The 14,330-nt window shown below is 39.9% G+C and overlaps 1 protein-coding gene across 2 annotated transcripts in view; it reads right to left on the reverse strand.

Moving 5' to 3' along the window:
- Positions 1-14,330, reverse strand: part of LOC117521852 (ephrin type-B receptor 1-B) — a 667,735-nt gene that overhangs the window by 116,725 nt on the left and 536,680 nt on the right. For both annotated transcript variants that reach the window (XM_034183208.1, XM_034183207.1), the window contains exon 8: positions 5,139-5,247. In XM_034183208.1, coding sequence (XP_034039099.1) covers positions 5,139-5,247 — 109 coding nt within the window. The remainder of the gene's footprint in view (positions 1-5,138; positions 5,248-14,330) is intronic.

The raw sequence follows: 14,330 nt of genomic DNA on the forward strand, positions 1-14,330 counted from the left end.
TCTCAGCAACTTCTCAGACAAAGGAATTCCGACGAGGGGCTGGACGACTCCTCCCACAAGGAGTGCTCACAGGCGAATGACGTCACCGACAGGCGTGGAAAAACTCACGCATGCGCACGAGGGTTCAAGTATGTCTGACGTAAAAACATATGAATGAAATCCATATAGTTTTTGAAAAAAATAAAAAGGACCGTTACTTTATTGACAGCCCTCGTATATTGTAGTAGGCAGTGGTGGGCACAGCTCACCAAAAGTTAGCTTTGTTAACCGCTAATCCAGTAACTGAAAAGTTAACTTTTATAATGCTAAACTGTAAACCGCAAATAAATAAATAAATAAATAATGGACGTTACAGTTAACCACGGCTAACTTTTAGTACTCTCGGCTACTGATAAGCCAGTTTCGACTTTAACCCTCTGGAGTTGACTGACGCGCCACCGCATCAAAAGTCACATGACCTAATTAGGTGGACATAACACTCGATCAGCTGCACTCTGAGTCTCCCTTTGAATGTGTGTTGAGCATGGAGGCTTCAACCTTTATACCCATTTTTAAATTTTGTTGATAGGCCTAGTATAACTTGACTTGTGAGTATTTTTATGCCATGCATTTTCATGAATGTTATTGTCATTTTTGCTGCAAGTTTATGTCACACACGCAGCAAAAAGGATCATGTCCTTCTCTGCTGCATCAGCAACAGTGGTGGGAAGAAACATGACTCCTTCTTTTTCACTGGTGGAAAACGCACGAGCTAACGAATCAGAAGTCATTAACCCCATGTGTGTTTGATCACAGCCCACTGACCCCATGCGGTTTGCTTGTGGGTGCACACTTCGTGCATGACGTGCGCAAAATGGAGTTTCTTTTCTTCCTTGTGCCCTCTCTGCCCGCAGCAACACAAGTCAAAAATGAAACAAAACATGAATTTGTCTTTATCACTGGTGGAAAATAAACTACATAAGCCAAAAACAATGATACCCAAGCCCCGTGATTTGGTTGATGAGGGAAGGAATATTGTGTGCGATTCTGCGAGGAGAGAGAAAAGAAGACAGCAATTAGAGTTTTGGCATTTGAGAGATTTGAGAAATATTTGGCGTGTGTATTATTTTGGTGGTGTATTTAGCTTGTAAGGTTAGTGTGGTGGCGTTGTTTGTTTCTGTTTTGTAAAAATGAGGTGTCTTATGAATACTGAGCAACCGCTTCACTGATGTTTTGAATTGGATCAAGACAGAGCATGCAACCAGACAGTGAGGATTCTGATGGAGATGATCCCTCTTTTGTTCTGGATAAGCAACCAGAGCAGGTGGATCCATTGATGTGCACACAGATCTCTCAGATCGTGCGCTTCTCATTGCAGCTTCTCCAGGACTTGGCGCTGCAGAGCTCCGTCCAAATGCCAAGTCCTGGAATAGAGACTCCAGCAGTAAGCAGGCTCCAGGGGCGGAGAACACAGGAGTTCAGTTTTTTCAAGGTTTTTTTTTTTTTTTTTTGGACACTAACACGGTCAGGACAGTCTGTACCAATACCAAGAAAAAATGCTACAAAGACAAGGAATAAGGGAAAAATACACAAGGATATTGAGGTGGAATATCTGTTTGTTGTTATTTTGGGGCTTCTGATGTGCATTGGGCAGGAATCGTTTTTCTGAGTGGCACAAATATAATATAGCCACAACACAAATAAACAGAAATGCCTGAAGCATTTCCTGCATTTTACTGTGAATTGTTGCATATAACTTTCTTTATGCTACATTTTTACATATAGTTTTTAAATTTACAATTTATATTTGCATCCTAATTTATAAGAATGGTTCATTAAACATATTTCTGGTTTTCAACCTATAAAATTACCTTTTTTCTGATTCAAATTTTAGGTTTTGGGTGAATTTAGGGTCTCTGTTTTAATGCAGTATGTCAGAATGAAAAGAAAAAAAAACAAAGTGTAAAGCCACACAGGTGAGTTGTGTTGAAAACAATGACACCAAACAAGGCAAGGAAAACAGTTTTTTTTAAGGTAAATTATTAAGGTAAAACCAAAAGTAGTCATAAACACTCAATAATACCCAAGACTCAAGAGGGATAAGCACCACCAAGGCTTCTGAGTAAAAACCAAACCCAACCAAACCCAAAAACGAACAATGAACCAGAGCGTCTGTCTCACGTAGTCAGCCGGCCAGCCAGCCCACTCCACTCTCTTCTGCTAGGGAAGTATTGAACTCACAGCCATCTAACTATTGTAAAAGACGCAACAGGTAGGTACTAACATGTATGATTTTGACCATTAAGTTTTATTCAGTAAAGTTAGTGGACTGAAAGTTAGCGGAGCAAAATTTAGGAGAAGCTAAGAGGTCCAGTGATGGTTTTCAAAATTAGCTGAAAAGCTAATCCACTAAGAAAAAGTTAGCTTCGGTAATTAGCGGTTAGTGGATTATCAGAACTGTGCCCACCACTGGCAGTAGGTAAGATTTGCACAAAGATACACAAAGAACTGTCATGATCCAGCCCTTTAGGGCCAGTTGTTACAGTTCTGGACCCTTTTCTGTTCCCATGCTCTGAGCCTAGGTGGTTTTATTCATGTCTCGTTATGGTCATGCTTCAATTATGATTGGTTTTGTTTAATTTATTCTCTGTGTATCTTTTCTTTGCCACATATTTAGTTTTGCTTTATTGTTTGCTTTCATTCTTGGCTCAAGTTACTTTAGTCTTAGTTTAGTTGGGTTTATCACATTTATTGTATTTTGTATTTTGCTTTGCCACTTTGATTCTTTGTTATTTTTCATACTTTTACCATTGTTCAATTCTGTTCTAGTTTTGTTCAGCCAGTTTGTGTTTTTGATCATTAGTTTTTCACTTGTTTATTTTGCTCATCTCATTTGTCATTTCAGTTATGCTATAATGTCAGGTTTTGTTTTCAGTTCACATGTTCATGCTCTGTCCTGGTCGTAGTTGTATTGTATTCTGTTCATGGTTTCTGTTATTGCCTCATCTTATTTGATTGCCCCTGCACCAGCACTTGTGTCTTCATCTCTCACTATGACTCTTGCTGCTGTTTTCATCCACTTCTGCTGTTGCACCTATTCACGTGTCTTTGTCTCTTTCATCACTCCACTTTGTGTTTTCCTGCCTTAACTCTCTTGCACCATGCATAATCGTTGTTCACTAGTCACGCCCCCCTCCAGAACTTTCACTGACACCTGCATCTTGTTCCACTAATTACACCACCAGTTATTTAAGCCCTCACAGTCTCACAGCTCACTGCCAGATTGCTGAATATGTTTCACTTTCCAGCTGTTCTTCATCTTGTTTAGCCTTTGTATCAGCCTGCCAGTGTTTGACCTTGTTTTGCCCTCGACCTTGTACTTGTCTTTGCCTCTGAATACCACCACACCATGCTTTTTGACTTCAGCCTGTTTTTTGGACCAAGCCTCAGCTTCACGTCTGTCTGTACCTTTGCCTTCGCTGCTGGACCACCTGTGTACCAAATCCCTGCCTGTTTTTTATGATTAAACCTAATTCTAACTACACCTGCTGTGAGAGTTTGCATTTGTGTCCACCCAGTTTGTGCCACACCCTGATAAGAATTGAGAAATGAGGATGTTTTCCATAAAACTCCAATGATATTTAACTGTTAAAAAGTGGATTTAAAAAACTGATTTTGGATAATGTGACCCCTTTAATACCAGTGCCACTGCTTTTTGAGCAATAAAAAAAAAAATCACAAAATTTTATATTTAAAAAAGATATAAGCAATATAAGTTGTTGAAAAAAGAGGACATAAATATTCAGTAACATAAATTAACATTTAATTTCCTTTCACCTGTACACTCTTGTGATCATATTGGTATCCACGCAACTGTGTTGTATTTTAGCAAGATATCTCTGGATGGGAACTATGGATGGGAATGAGTGGTCTGATTTTGGTTAGGATCAGTCAACAGTAGGTTTAAGGTCAAGGTCAAAATTCCAGTAAAAGGTTAGAGGTCCAACAGCATCATTCTGCACAAACTGACATGAAATGAAGCCAGCCAAAAACAAAACATGTTTGGGATGTGTCGGTAGAATGGAATTCTTTCTGATCAAGTATCAGTGTATTTGAGTACAGCTATGGAGTTTTGGGCATGTTCAAAACATTGGCATAATAGTATGTCAGCTGAGCTCAAGTTGGTCATATGAGTGGGGTAGGATTTGGACTACCAATATCAAAACCTGGGGGTGATTCCCAGTGTCACTACTTTTCTGGTTGCTTGGACAAGACCCAGCTGTAAATGGCTACCACCACTGGATGGGGAAGTTACCAGTGATGATCTTATCATGAGGTGAAATTGACAGACTCCAGACCAGAGGGTCATTAATTGCCTGTCGCACAATAATATGACTGAGGTCTCTTGGGCAATGATCTCCATGTTGTTCGCAATGCGAAGTTGCGCACTGTGCACAACAGCACACTGACATCAGTATCTGAGTGAATAAGTGAATGTAAGGCATTACTGCAAAGCACTGACAGCATTTGCATCAGAGGGAAAAGCGCTAGAGAAATGCAATCAGTTTACCATTTAACATACTGAGAGTGGAGCGATCGTGCATGAGGAGGGTTGTGAGTGTGTGTGGGGGGAGTTGTCTGTGTGTAAGTGGCTATGTATGTGGGGGTTGTGCGTATCTTGAGGGGTGCCACATACATATAATAGGATAACTATAGTAAAATATCTGCTGTCAGGGATGAGCCTTAGATTCTCATCTGCTTCATGCTACGATATCTGGACATAAGCGCCAACATCAAAGGGCCTAAAAGTCTTTACCAGACTTACTTCTTTGGGAATTGCTCCAACAGTGAATGACAAAAGCTGATGGTGATAGTGCTCAAAGCAAAAAGGCGACCACAGCTGAATCTACTCTTGTGATTGTTCATGCTGGAGCTTCATCACGTAAAAAGTCAGTGTGTCCACTGTGATCATGCAAAAAACCTGATATGAAAAGATACATTTGACTCATGATGTGACCTTTTGCCCCATGTGACCCCAGTGATCCAAGTAACATTTTCCTTATATACCTGACATGTGGGTATAGTGTCGCTGTGCTCTCTGATCACTTTCTGATCCAGTTTGGTGTTACAGGAATACAGAGAAAGGAAGATGTGCTCACCTGCTGCACACAATGGAGATGGCAACGAGAGAAACAATGAAGACCACTCCTGCTGCTGCTGACCCCGCAATCAGAGGAAGCTGTTCCCTCAGCTCTGACTTGAAGTCATCTGTGTAGCATACAGACAGACAGACACACACACAGACAATGTCTCATGTAAGCTATAGGGAGCATCACAGTGCATGCATGCATGAGGGAGAAGAGGCGGAGTGTGGTTGGACTGGGTGCAGTGATGGATAAAGAAAACATCTCTGCTGAGTGAAATCCAGGGAGCTTTTGCAAGATTGACTGACAAGTTGTGTTGATAAGGAGGGAAGGCCCTCCTTATCACTAAACCGGTGGTGAGAAAGCGGCAGGTTGGAGGATGGGCGGTCGTAGGGTGGACTCCACTGTTCTTTTTCTGTTGCTTATTGCCATATCTGTCAGAAATGACTTAACAGGAAAGTGCACCTTGGATTTTTGTCCTTCAGGTGTTGATATAGAAGGTGTACGCTGCCAATCACACACACACACATACTAGCAGCAGTATTTACATCGCCAGAGTGGGCTGGAGTCAGTTCAGAGGACAGCATACAGCGCTCGCCGAAAACGTCGACACAGCAGACTCCTCTGTCATCTTTTCTGTATGCCTGTCCCTCAGCGACTTAGGCACGAGCAAATACTGTAGTTAAAGCTATGCACGATTTAGCATGCTGCAGGCAAACCAGCAGCTTCTAAATCCAATCCCCTGTGCAGAATGCAGCTATTGGATTAAAATGATAAAGGGAGAACTAATGCATCACGAGAGCCGGGAATATATGAGGAAATTCAATGTGACAGGAATTACTCACTCTTTTAACTTGCACATTTATCAAGTATGTTCCAAACAAACAGTGCGATTGATGTACCGGCTAGCTTCCAGACACTCTTCCTGTTTTGATGCACATTAGGTGTGAGAGGTCCTGATAAATCTACTCTTTCACCTGTATGAGAATGGCGATTTCCCCTGTCAGCCGAAAAAATAAAATAAAATAAAAATCACATAGCAACCTGTTTTCCGGCACTAAATGGGCTGCTATTGCAATCACTTTCATCGTGATGTCTCAGCCGTTTCAAACAACTGGAGTATGACATTAGTTACCCTGCTGATGGACCAATCAACTATTGTCATCACGCCTGTCAATCAAGCCTGCATTGTGTGAGCACGGCCGTTTTGTGAGCAGGGTAGGTGAAAGCACACCTTGTGAAAGTGTATGAAAATGTGCTGACAGGAAGACAAAAGCGATATAAGAGCTATTTTAATGGCAAACATTAAGAGGAAGGTTTTCCAGGCACCTGCTATTTCAGTACACACAGATACAGCACCGCTGTGCACAAACGGGCCGGCTGAATTGGAACATTAATCACAAGGGTGTGGCAAATCATCGCTATCATCTCAGCCAGTTGCGTTATTTAACCGCTTTTAAACACCTGTGCCCGACGAGAAGATCTCTCCCGAATATGCTCCCGAGATGCTTCTCCGTGATATCAAAGTGTTGTCTGGATGGTGCAACGTGACAAGCATGCAGTGAAAAGAAGCTCGAGGTATTCTTGTTTGTTTATGGAGAGAGTGCAACCATTTGTCCAGGTTTATTTTTGCATAAGTGACACATAAAACCGTTACTTATCGATGACAGGAACTGACGATTTGTTTGAAATGCTTATGCCAAATCTCAAGTGTTTGAATGGATCAATTCAAACACTACTCCATCATAATCCAGCTGTATCACTTTGCATTAACAAAATGCATTTTTGATACAGGAACTGCAAAGTAGAACAACGATGGGCAACACTAAACTTAAAATAGTACAGTCCTTCTCAGATAGCATCCCCCGGGGGTGCGATGCCAGGGGAGCGCGTGTGACCGTGGGGAACATGTTTTTTTTTTCCCGTACTAGAAAAAAGTGTAATTGCACATCCACTACTGTAGGTGGCATTGGTACTCTTATTGTCAGAGTGTGCACAGGGAGTATTGAGGACTCTAGCATAATGGAACGCAGATCTATGTAGGGTTATTTTCGCACTACGTTGGGAGACGAGGAAAGACTGGTGTGTCTTAAAATATTGGCTGTGGACAGCATGAAGCCAAATAAATTAAAGCATCACTTAAAGACATTACACCCCAATCACGCCAATAAGCTGCTTGAGTTTTTTTCAACAAAAACATGCCAAATATTGCCAGCAATCATTCCGCAGCTTCAGTAAACCAGCGAGCAACGTTAGCATCATAGCACCCGAGCAGAGGAACTAAAGAACAGTAGACATGGTCTCTGTCATGCGGCTACCACACTCTCACATCGCCTCAATTTGGATAACGGACTGTTTCAAGTTTAGTGCATATAAACAATGTCAAATGTGTATGTGTTGTCTTAATTCTGATGTGTGCCATTATTACATATTTGTCTGTGGTAATGTGAGTGTGGACGAGATCTTGTTTTTGCACTTGTAATGACAATGACAATAAATCTCATCCATCCAAGTGCTGCAAAAATAAAAACGAATAAAATAAATAATAATCATAAATAAATCAAATTGTTTTATTCATTTTTGTTTTGTCTGTTACAATGTTTTATATATTTTGCTCCCCAGTAATTGTTCTGATCAATTTGAATTTATTATTATTTATTGATTTTATTTAATTTTGTTTTTCAGTATCAAATGGCAGTCGGTCAAAAAATGTTTATAGTTTAAGGGTTTTTTTAATACCAAGCAAAGAAATGCAATTTTTTTCTGTTACAGACTAAAAAAACAATGTTAATAAAGTTATTATTTGTTGTAAGTTGATCTAAATTTCTTTCTTTTTTTGTTTTCTTTAATGTTAACAAGGATACAATGTTGTGCAGAGGTGTACTTCTAACAATTTTAAGGACAAATGATACTATTTATAGTCACGGCAGAGAATGGGAGGGGCAAAATGTTTTCTTCTTCCTGGGGGGGACAGAAAATAATTGAGAAGCACTGAACTAGTAGAAGAAGCAGAGTATAACCAACCTATTTGATGTGTGCGACGTCTCACAGGTTGAGTCAACAATCAGTTCCTGCCAAGCTATGCTACTTCTCCATGGTGTGTGGCTACCCTCCCACAGTGAAAGTTGAACTACATACATCCTATAGTAAGTCAGTGGACCATCACCAAATGTCAAGCTCCATCCAAAGCGATGTACCCTGACCTATGTCAACCTGTGTTGAAGACATGTTTGATAATTTGCTACATCAGCCACTTCACATCATATTGTGAATTGGTCCTAAGCTAGTGCATCATGATGGATTAGTGGTTAGTACCTTACTTGCTGTAAGGTCTCTGGTTTGAAACTGACCTGTCCTTTCTCTATGGAGTTCGCAGTCACAATGTTCGCTGCGTCAGTCAGTCAGAGCTGCGTGTTGTCAGAGCGAGCTGCAAAAAGTTTGTACCTGAGTTTTCAGAGGTGGTGTTTGTAGTTGCCATCTGCCACGCCGGTGTTTGCAAACCCGGACAGTGGGAATACCACCTCAACCGGCAACTTAGCCCCGCGACTGGACAGCAACAACGTCCGAGGCCCGCTCAACGTGGTGAATTCACTGAGGCCGCGCGCTGCGTCATTAAGCCGCGCGTCATGAGTGCCGCTTCCCCGAGGCCTTGTGCAGCGACCGCGGATCCATCAGCGCGGAAACACGAGGCCGTGCGGCACCAGCGCAGTGCAGATCATCCCGGTGACAAACAACGCAGGCTGTTAACATCGGCGATCGACAAGGGTGCTCATAAGCCGACCATGGGGCCTAAGAAGGTTCTGACAGCGGAGGAAGGTGACGATATTAAAAAATCTCTGGACTTTCTATCAGAGGAGATTTCTGTTGTGAGCAGCAACAGAAATCAATCATGGATCTGGTGGAAGAGGTGAAGGCATTACGGCTCCAGAACGCCGAGAAAGACCGGCATCTGGTGCAGCTGGAAAATAGAGTGGCTGAATTGGAGCAGTACACCAGAATTAACGACGTCATCATCACAGGTCTTCACATCAAACCACGGTCCAACGCACGGGCGGTAACAGATGAGAGCGGAGGGGAGCCCAGTGAACAGGAGGTCAGCTCTGTGGAAAAACAGGTTGCTGATTTCCTCCTATCTAAAGGTATAGAAATGGATTTAATAACATTGAAGCGTGCCACCCTCTGCCCCGGAGAAATGACGGTGATAAACGAACCGTCATCATGAGATTCATCAACAGAAAACACAAAACAGCACTGTTAAAACAAGGAAGAAAACTGAAAGGGGCAACGTATTCATCAATGAACATCTCACCAAACGGAATGCCGACATTGCCAGAAAGCACGCTTCTTAAAGAAACAGGGAAAAATCCAGCACACATGGACTTCAAACTGTAAAATATTCATTAAACTGAACGGATCACCAGAACAAGCCAAGGTTATGGCAATAAGGAACATCGAGGAGCTGGACAAATATGAACAATAGGTATGAGGACTCAAACACATCACAGCACCATGATGCAGACTGGAGCAACCCACTCATCCACATCATCTACACCCGGAGACAAGAGAGACATAATGGCTAAGGATAATGATCCGTTTATTTCTGCCAGGAGTTCTGTCTAGATACATTTAATTATAATAACTCTGCTAACCACCCCTTCGAATCTGAAAATGATCCTGATACCTTTTTCAGTGAGAATATTGTGAGACAGTGCAAATATTTTACAGAAGAACAATTCAAAAAATTATAAAATCAATGATGAAAATTTTTCAATTATACATTTCAACAGCAGAAGTCTTTCTCGTAATCTGTCCACTATTAATGATTGTTTGAAAACATCCAAAAAACATTTTCAGTTATTGCAATTTCAGAAACATGGTCAAATGAGGATAACAAAGATCTGGTATATCTTGATGGTTATGAATTGTTCCTGGTTAATAGGCAGACGAGAAGGGGCGGAGGCGTTGCATTGTTTGTAAGGTCAGATTATAACTGTAAACTCATTAACAACATGTCATTTACAGTGGACAACATCATGGAATGTGTTTACCATAGAAATTACATCTATAAACTCCAAAAACATAGTTGTTAGTTGCATTTACAGAGCTCCTGGGGACAAATATTGACACCTTTGAAAGACATTATCTTAGGAATGTACAACAAAATCAACAGAAATAAGCATTTTATTTGTCTGTGAAGATTTCAATATATATTTTTTAAACCCTCACAATCATCCACAAATTACCTCATTTATAAACACCTTGTACTGTTTAGGACTGTTTCCAACCATCATTCATCCTAGCAGAATAACTATGGATACAACAACTCTCATTGACAATATTTTAACTAACGTTATATCCGGTATCTTAGTGGGGGACTACTGGTCAGTGATATCAGTGATCACTTGCCAGTTTTCTCAGTCTTTGCATTGGAGGGTTGTTGTATGTATCGAAGCAATATCAAATTCATGAGTAGAAAAGTAACACCTGAAACAATTGATAATTTAAGGGAGGATTTATCAAGTCAGAATTGGTCGGATGTTTTGTGATGATGTTGACAGGTCATATGATGCTTTCATTTCCATTTTTTCCAGTTTGTATAATAACACTGTCCATTTGTTGACAACATATATAGAAATCAATATAGCAACAAACCATGGATACTAAGGGACTTCAGAGGGCATGTAAAAAGAAAAACGTACTATATAAACAATTCATAAAACTACGAACTAAGGAAGCTGAAAGTAAGTATAAAACATATAAGAATAAGTTAATCAATATCATGAGACTCAGTAAAAAAAACATATTATAATGAGTTACTTGTCAAAATAGAAATAACATCCAAAACACATGGAACATATTAAATGAAATAGTAAAAAAGAATAGAGTAACTAGAGATTATCCTTCATTTTTTCAGAGTAACAACTACATCATGATTGATAACGACGAGTCTATTGCTGAACACTTTATGAATACTTTGTTAATGTGGGGTAAAAAATCTTGCCAGTAAGATTGACTCATCAACTATAACTTTGGGTAAAATAATTCAACGTGTAACAAATCTGTTTCAATGTTCATGGTGGTACTCATGAAAGGGAATACTTGATCGGTTCATGGTTCAAAAAGTAAGAAATCGACTGATTTTAATAATTTGGATATGGCTTTATTAAAAAAAGTTATTGATTGTATAGTAAAACCCCTTCAATTATATTTGCAATATGTCACTAAGTACTGTAAATTTCCTTCTCAAATGAAAATAGCCAAAGTAATTCCTCTGTTTAAAACTGGTGACAAACACACATTTTCTAATTATAGACCTATATCACTCCTGCCCCAATTTTCAAAATTTTGGAAAAAATATTTGCTAAAAGAATTAACTGATTATTTACTGAAGCATAACATCATTTGTGAAGAACAATATGGATTCAGACGGTCTCGAACTACATCACATGCTTTGATGGACCTTTGTGGAAAGTATAGCAACTGAATTGATAATAAACAATACAATAGGTGTTTTTTTTTTGTTATTTACAGAAAGCGTTTGACACAATTACCCATGGAATACTATTAAGTAAACTGCAGAAATATGGACTCAGAGGTCTGGCATATGAATGGATAGCTAGTTATTTACAAGGCAGATTTCAGTATGTTCAATTCAATAATACAAATTCTGAACTCAGGGATGTCACATGTGGGGTGCCGCAGGGCTCAGTGCTGGGTCCTTTGTTGTTTATAATCTATATAAATGATATAAGTTGGGTGTCGAGTTCACTGAGATGTGTCCTTTTTGCGGATGATACAACTGTGTTCTGTAGCGGTGAAAATCTTGAACAGCTTCTGGACATAGTGGAGAAAGAACTGGAAAAATTTAAGGTTTGGTTTGACGCTAATAAGTTGTCACTCAACCTTGGGAAAACTAAATGTATTATATTTGGAAATAAACAGGCACCCAAATGTAAAAATTTTAACTATTTAACTACCCAAATTTAACTATAAACAATAAGGAAATTGAGTTAGTAACAGAGAATAAATTTTTAGGTGTTATAATTGATAATAAACTTAGCTGGAAACCACAAATAAATTATGTGAAATCAAATTGTCAAAACTATAGCCATTTTGTATAAAGCCAAAGACCTACTGCCGCAAGAAGGGTTACTTACTTTATATCATTCTCTGATGGTACCATATATGACATATTGTGTTGAGTCATGGGGAAACACTTACAAATCAAATACCAATCCAATATTCCTTTTGCAAAAACGAGCCATACGAATCATCTGCAATAAACAATATCGTGAACCAACTCATTCTCTATTTGTGTCTTTAAATGTATTAAAATTCATTGATTTGGTCGATTACATTACAATTCAAACTTTATTTCGAGCAAAAAACCAAGCCTTACCGAGACATGTCCAGAGTCTGTTCCGATTGAGGGAATCCAGATATAGTTTAAGAGGTTGTGCAATTTTTATGAAACCACCAGTAAGAACAAATGTAAAGGGTTTTTGTGTGTCTGTGGATGGGGTGAGGAAATGGAACAAATGTTCAACAGAGGTTAGAATGAGTAGTACCTTAGTGAGATTTAAGAAACTACTCAAAAAGAACATTATGTCTAAGTATCATAAAGAAGCAAATATAATTTGATTTATATGGATTTACAATTTATAAGTGGGACTTATTGTATATTTGAATGTGTGGGTATGTATATGCGTATGTAGATATATAGATATGGGTAGGTGTATATGTATATGTATATAAGTGACTGTGTATATGTATGTATATATTTATGTTTGTAAAGTATATACGTATGTATATAGGTATATATGGCACAGCCCAAGCAGAGGGTCACCCCCAAGAGCCTGGTCTGCTTGAGGTTTCTTCCTTATAGGGAGTTTTTCCTCACCACAGTTGCCTAGTGCTTGCTCTGGGGGTTGGTAAGGTTAGTCCTTACTGGCGTAAAGTGCCTTGATTCGACTTTCTTATGATCTGGTAATATATAAATATAAGTGAATAGTATATTGATGTGTATGTCTGTGTGTCGACATGTAGTAGTGAATTTGTATTTATGTAAATATGACTGATAAGAATTGTTGGACTTGTACGAGCAGGGGTGGGCGCTAATAAGCTTTGCTTCAGCCCACACCCTTTCGGACTCACTAGTTTTGTCTGTGTTTGTTTGTGGAATTGTTAATTTTTTTCTATTTGAATATTTGTGTGCCAAATTAAACTTTGTCAAACTTTGTCAAAACTTTGTCATATGCTCAGCATATTTGCGAGGGTTCCCTCTGGTGTCCGGCTTCCTCCTACTTCCAAAGATGTGCCAGTTATGCTGAGTTTACACATAACGACGGCACGTCATGAATGCCACAAAGTATACATTCGGGACAGAGGCGTCAGGTTTCCTCAGGAACTGCTGCAACCTGTTACCACGTGTTACGATAAATGGCACATGTTGCTGGAGAAGTATCAGGAACCATTATGCACAGTCAAGAATAAAGTTCTGCATTATCGCGCGTAACAGTGCATCATGAAGTTCTGTCATGTTGTGAATGAGGCGAATTGTCTCCACACACACACCCATATTCATCCAACTGTCAGCTGCTGAACAATTCAGATTGCTCCAGTTTCTCCTCAACAGCCACAGCAGAAGAACTTTGTGACTGCATGCTTCGTTGGGCTCTGTGCCATGGAGTGGCATGGAGAGAGCCACATGAGTGGCTTCACGCAGCTCTCGTCTCGCTCGTTTTCCCAAACATCAGGCACATGCAGCAGGTGGAACACCTGCAGGAGCATGCTGAAGAGCACTGGAATGAGACTTTTAGCTGACTTGGCATCACTGTCCTCCTTCAGCATACTGCAACAATGAAACTGAATGCGGTGCAGCAGGGTTTAATTGTGCGCACGTCAGAGATGAACGCTGTCACGCTCTATCAAGGATCATCACTAATCAAGACAGATCAACACACTCAGTTGCGACCACCCTGACATGAGGCGAAATGAGGGTGGTGCGTAACATTCGTGGAAGATTTTTTGACAGCCAAAAACATGCTCCATGAAAATCACGAATATCATGAACCAACACGTGCTATTAAGAAACCTATTCAGATGCGTCAAGTCACGTTAAGAATGTCAGGAATGTGCCAAGAATTACATAAATATGACATTGGTGACTAAATTGAGCATAGGTGTGAGTCAGAATTTGAATGAGTT

The sequence above is a fragment of the Thalassophryne amazonica genome, chromosome 12, assembly GCF_902500255.1.
Source record: "Thalassophryne amazonica chromosome 12, fThaAma1.1, whole genome shotgun sequence".
Lineage (NCBI taxonomy): Eukaryota > Metazoa > Chordata > Actinopteri > Batrachoidiformes > Batrachoididae > Thalassophryne > Thalassophryne amazonica.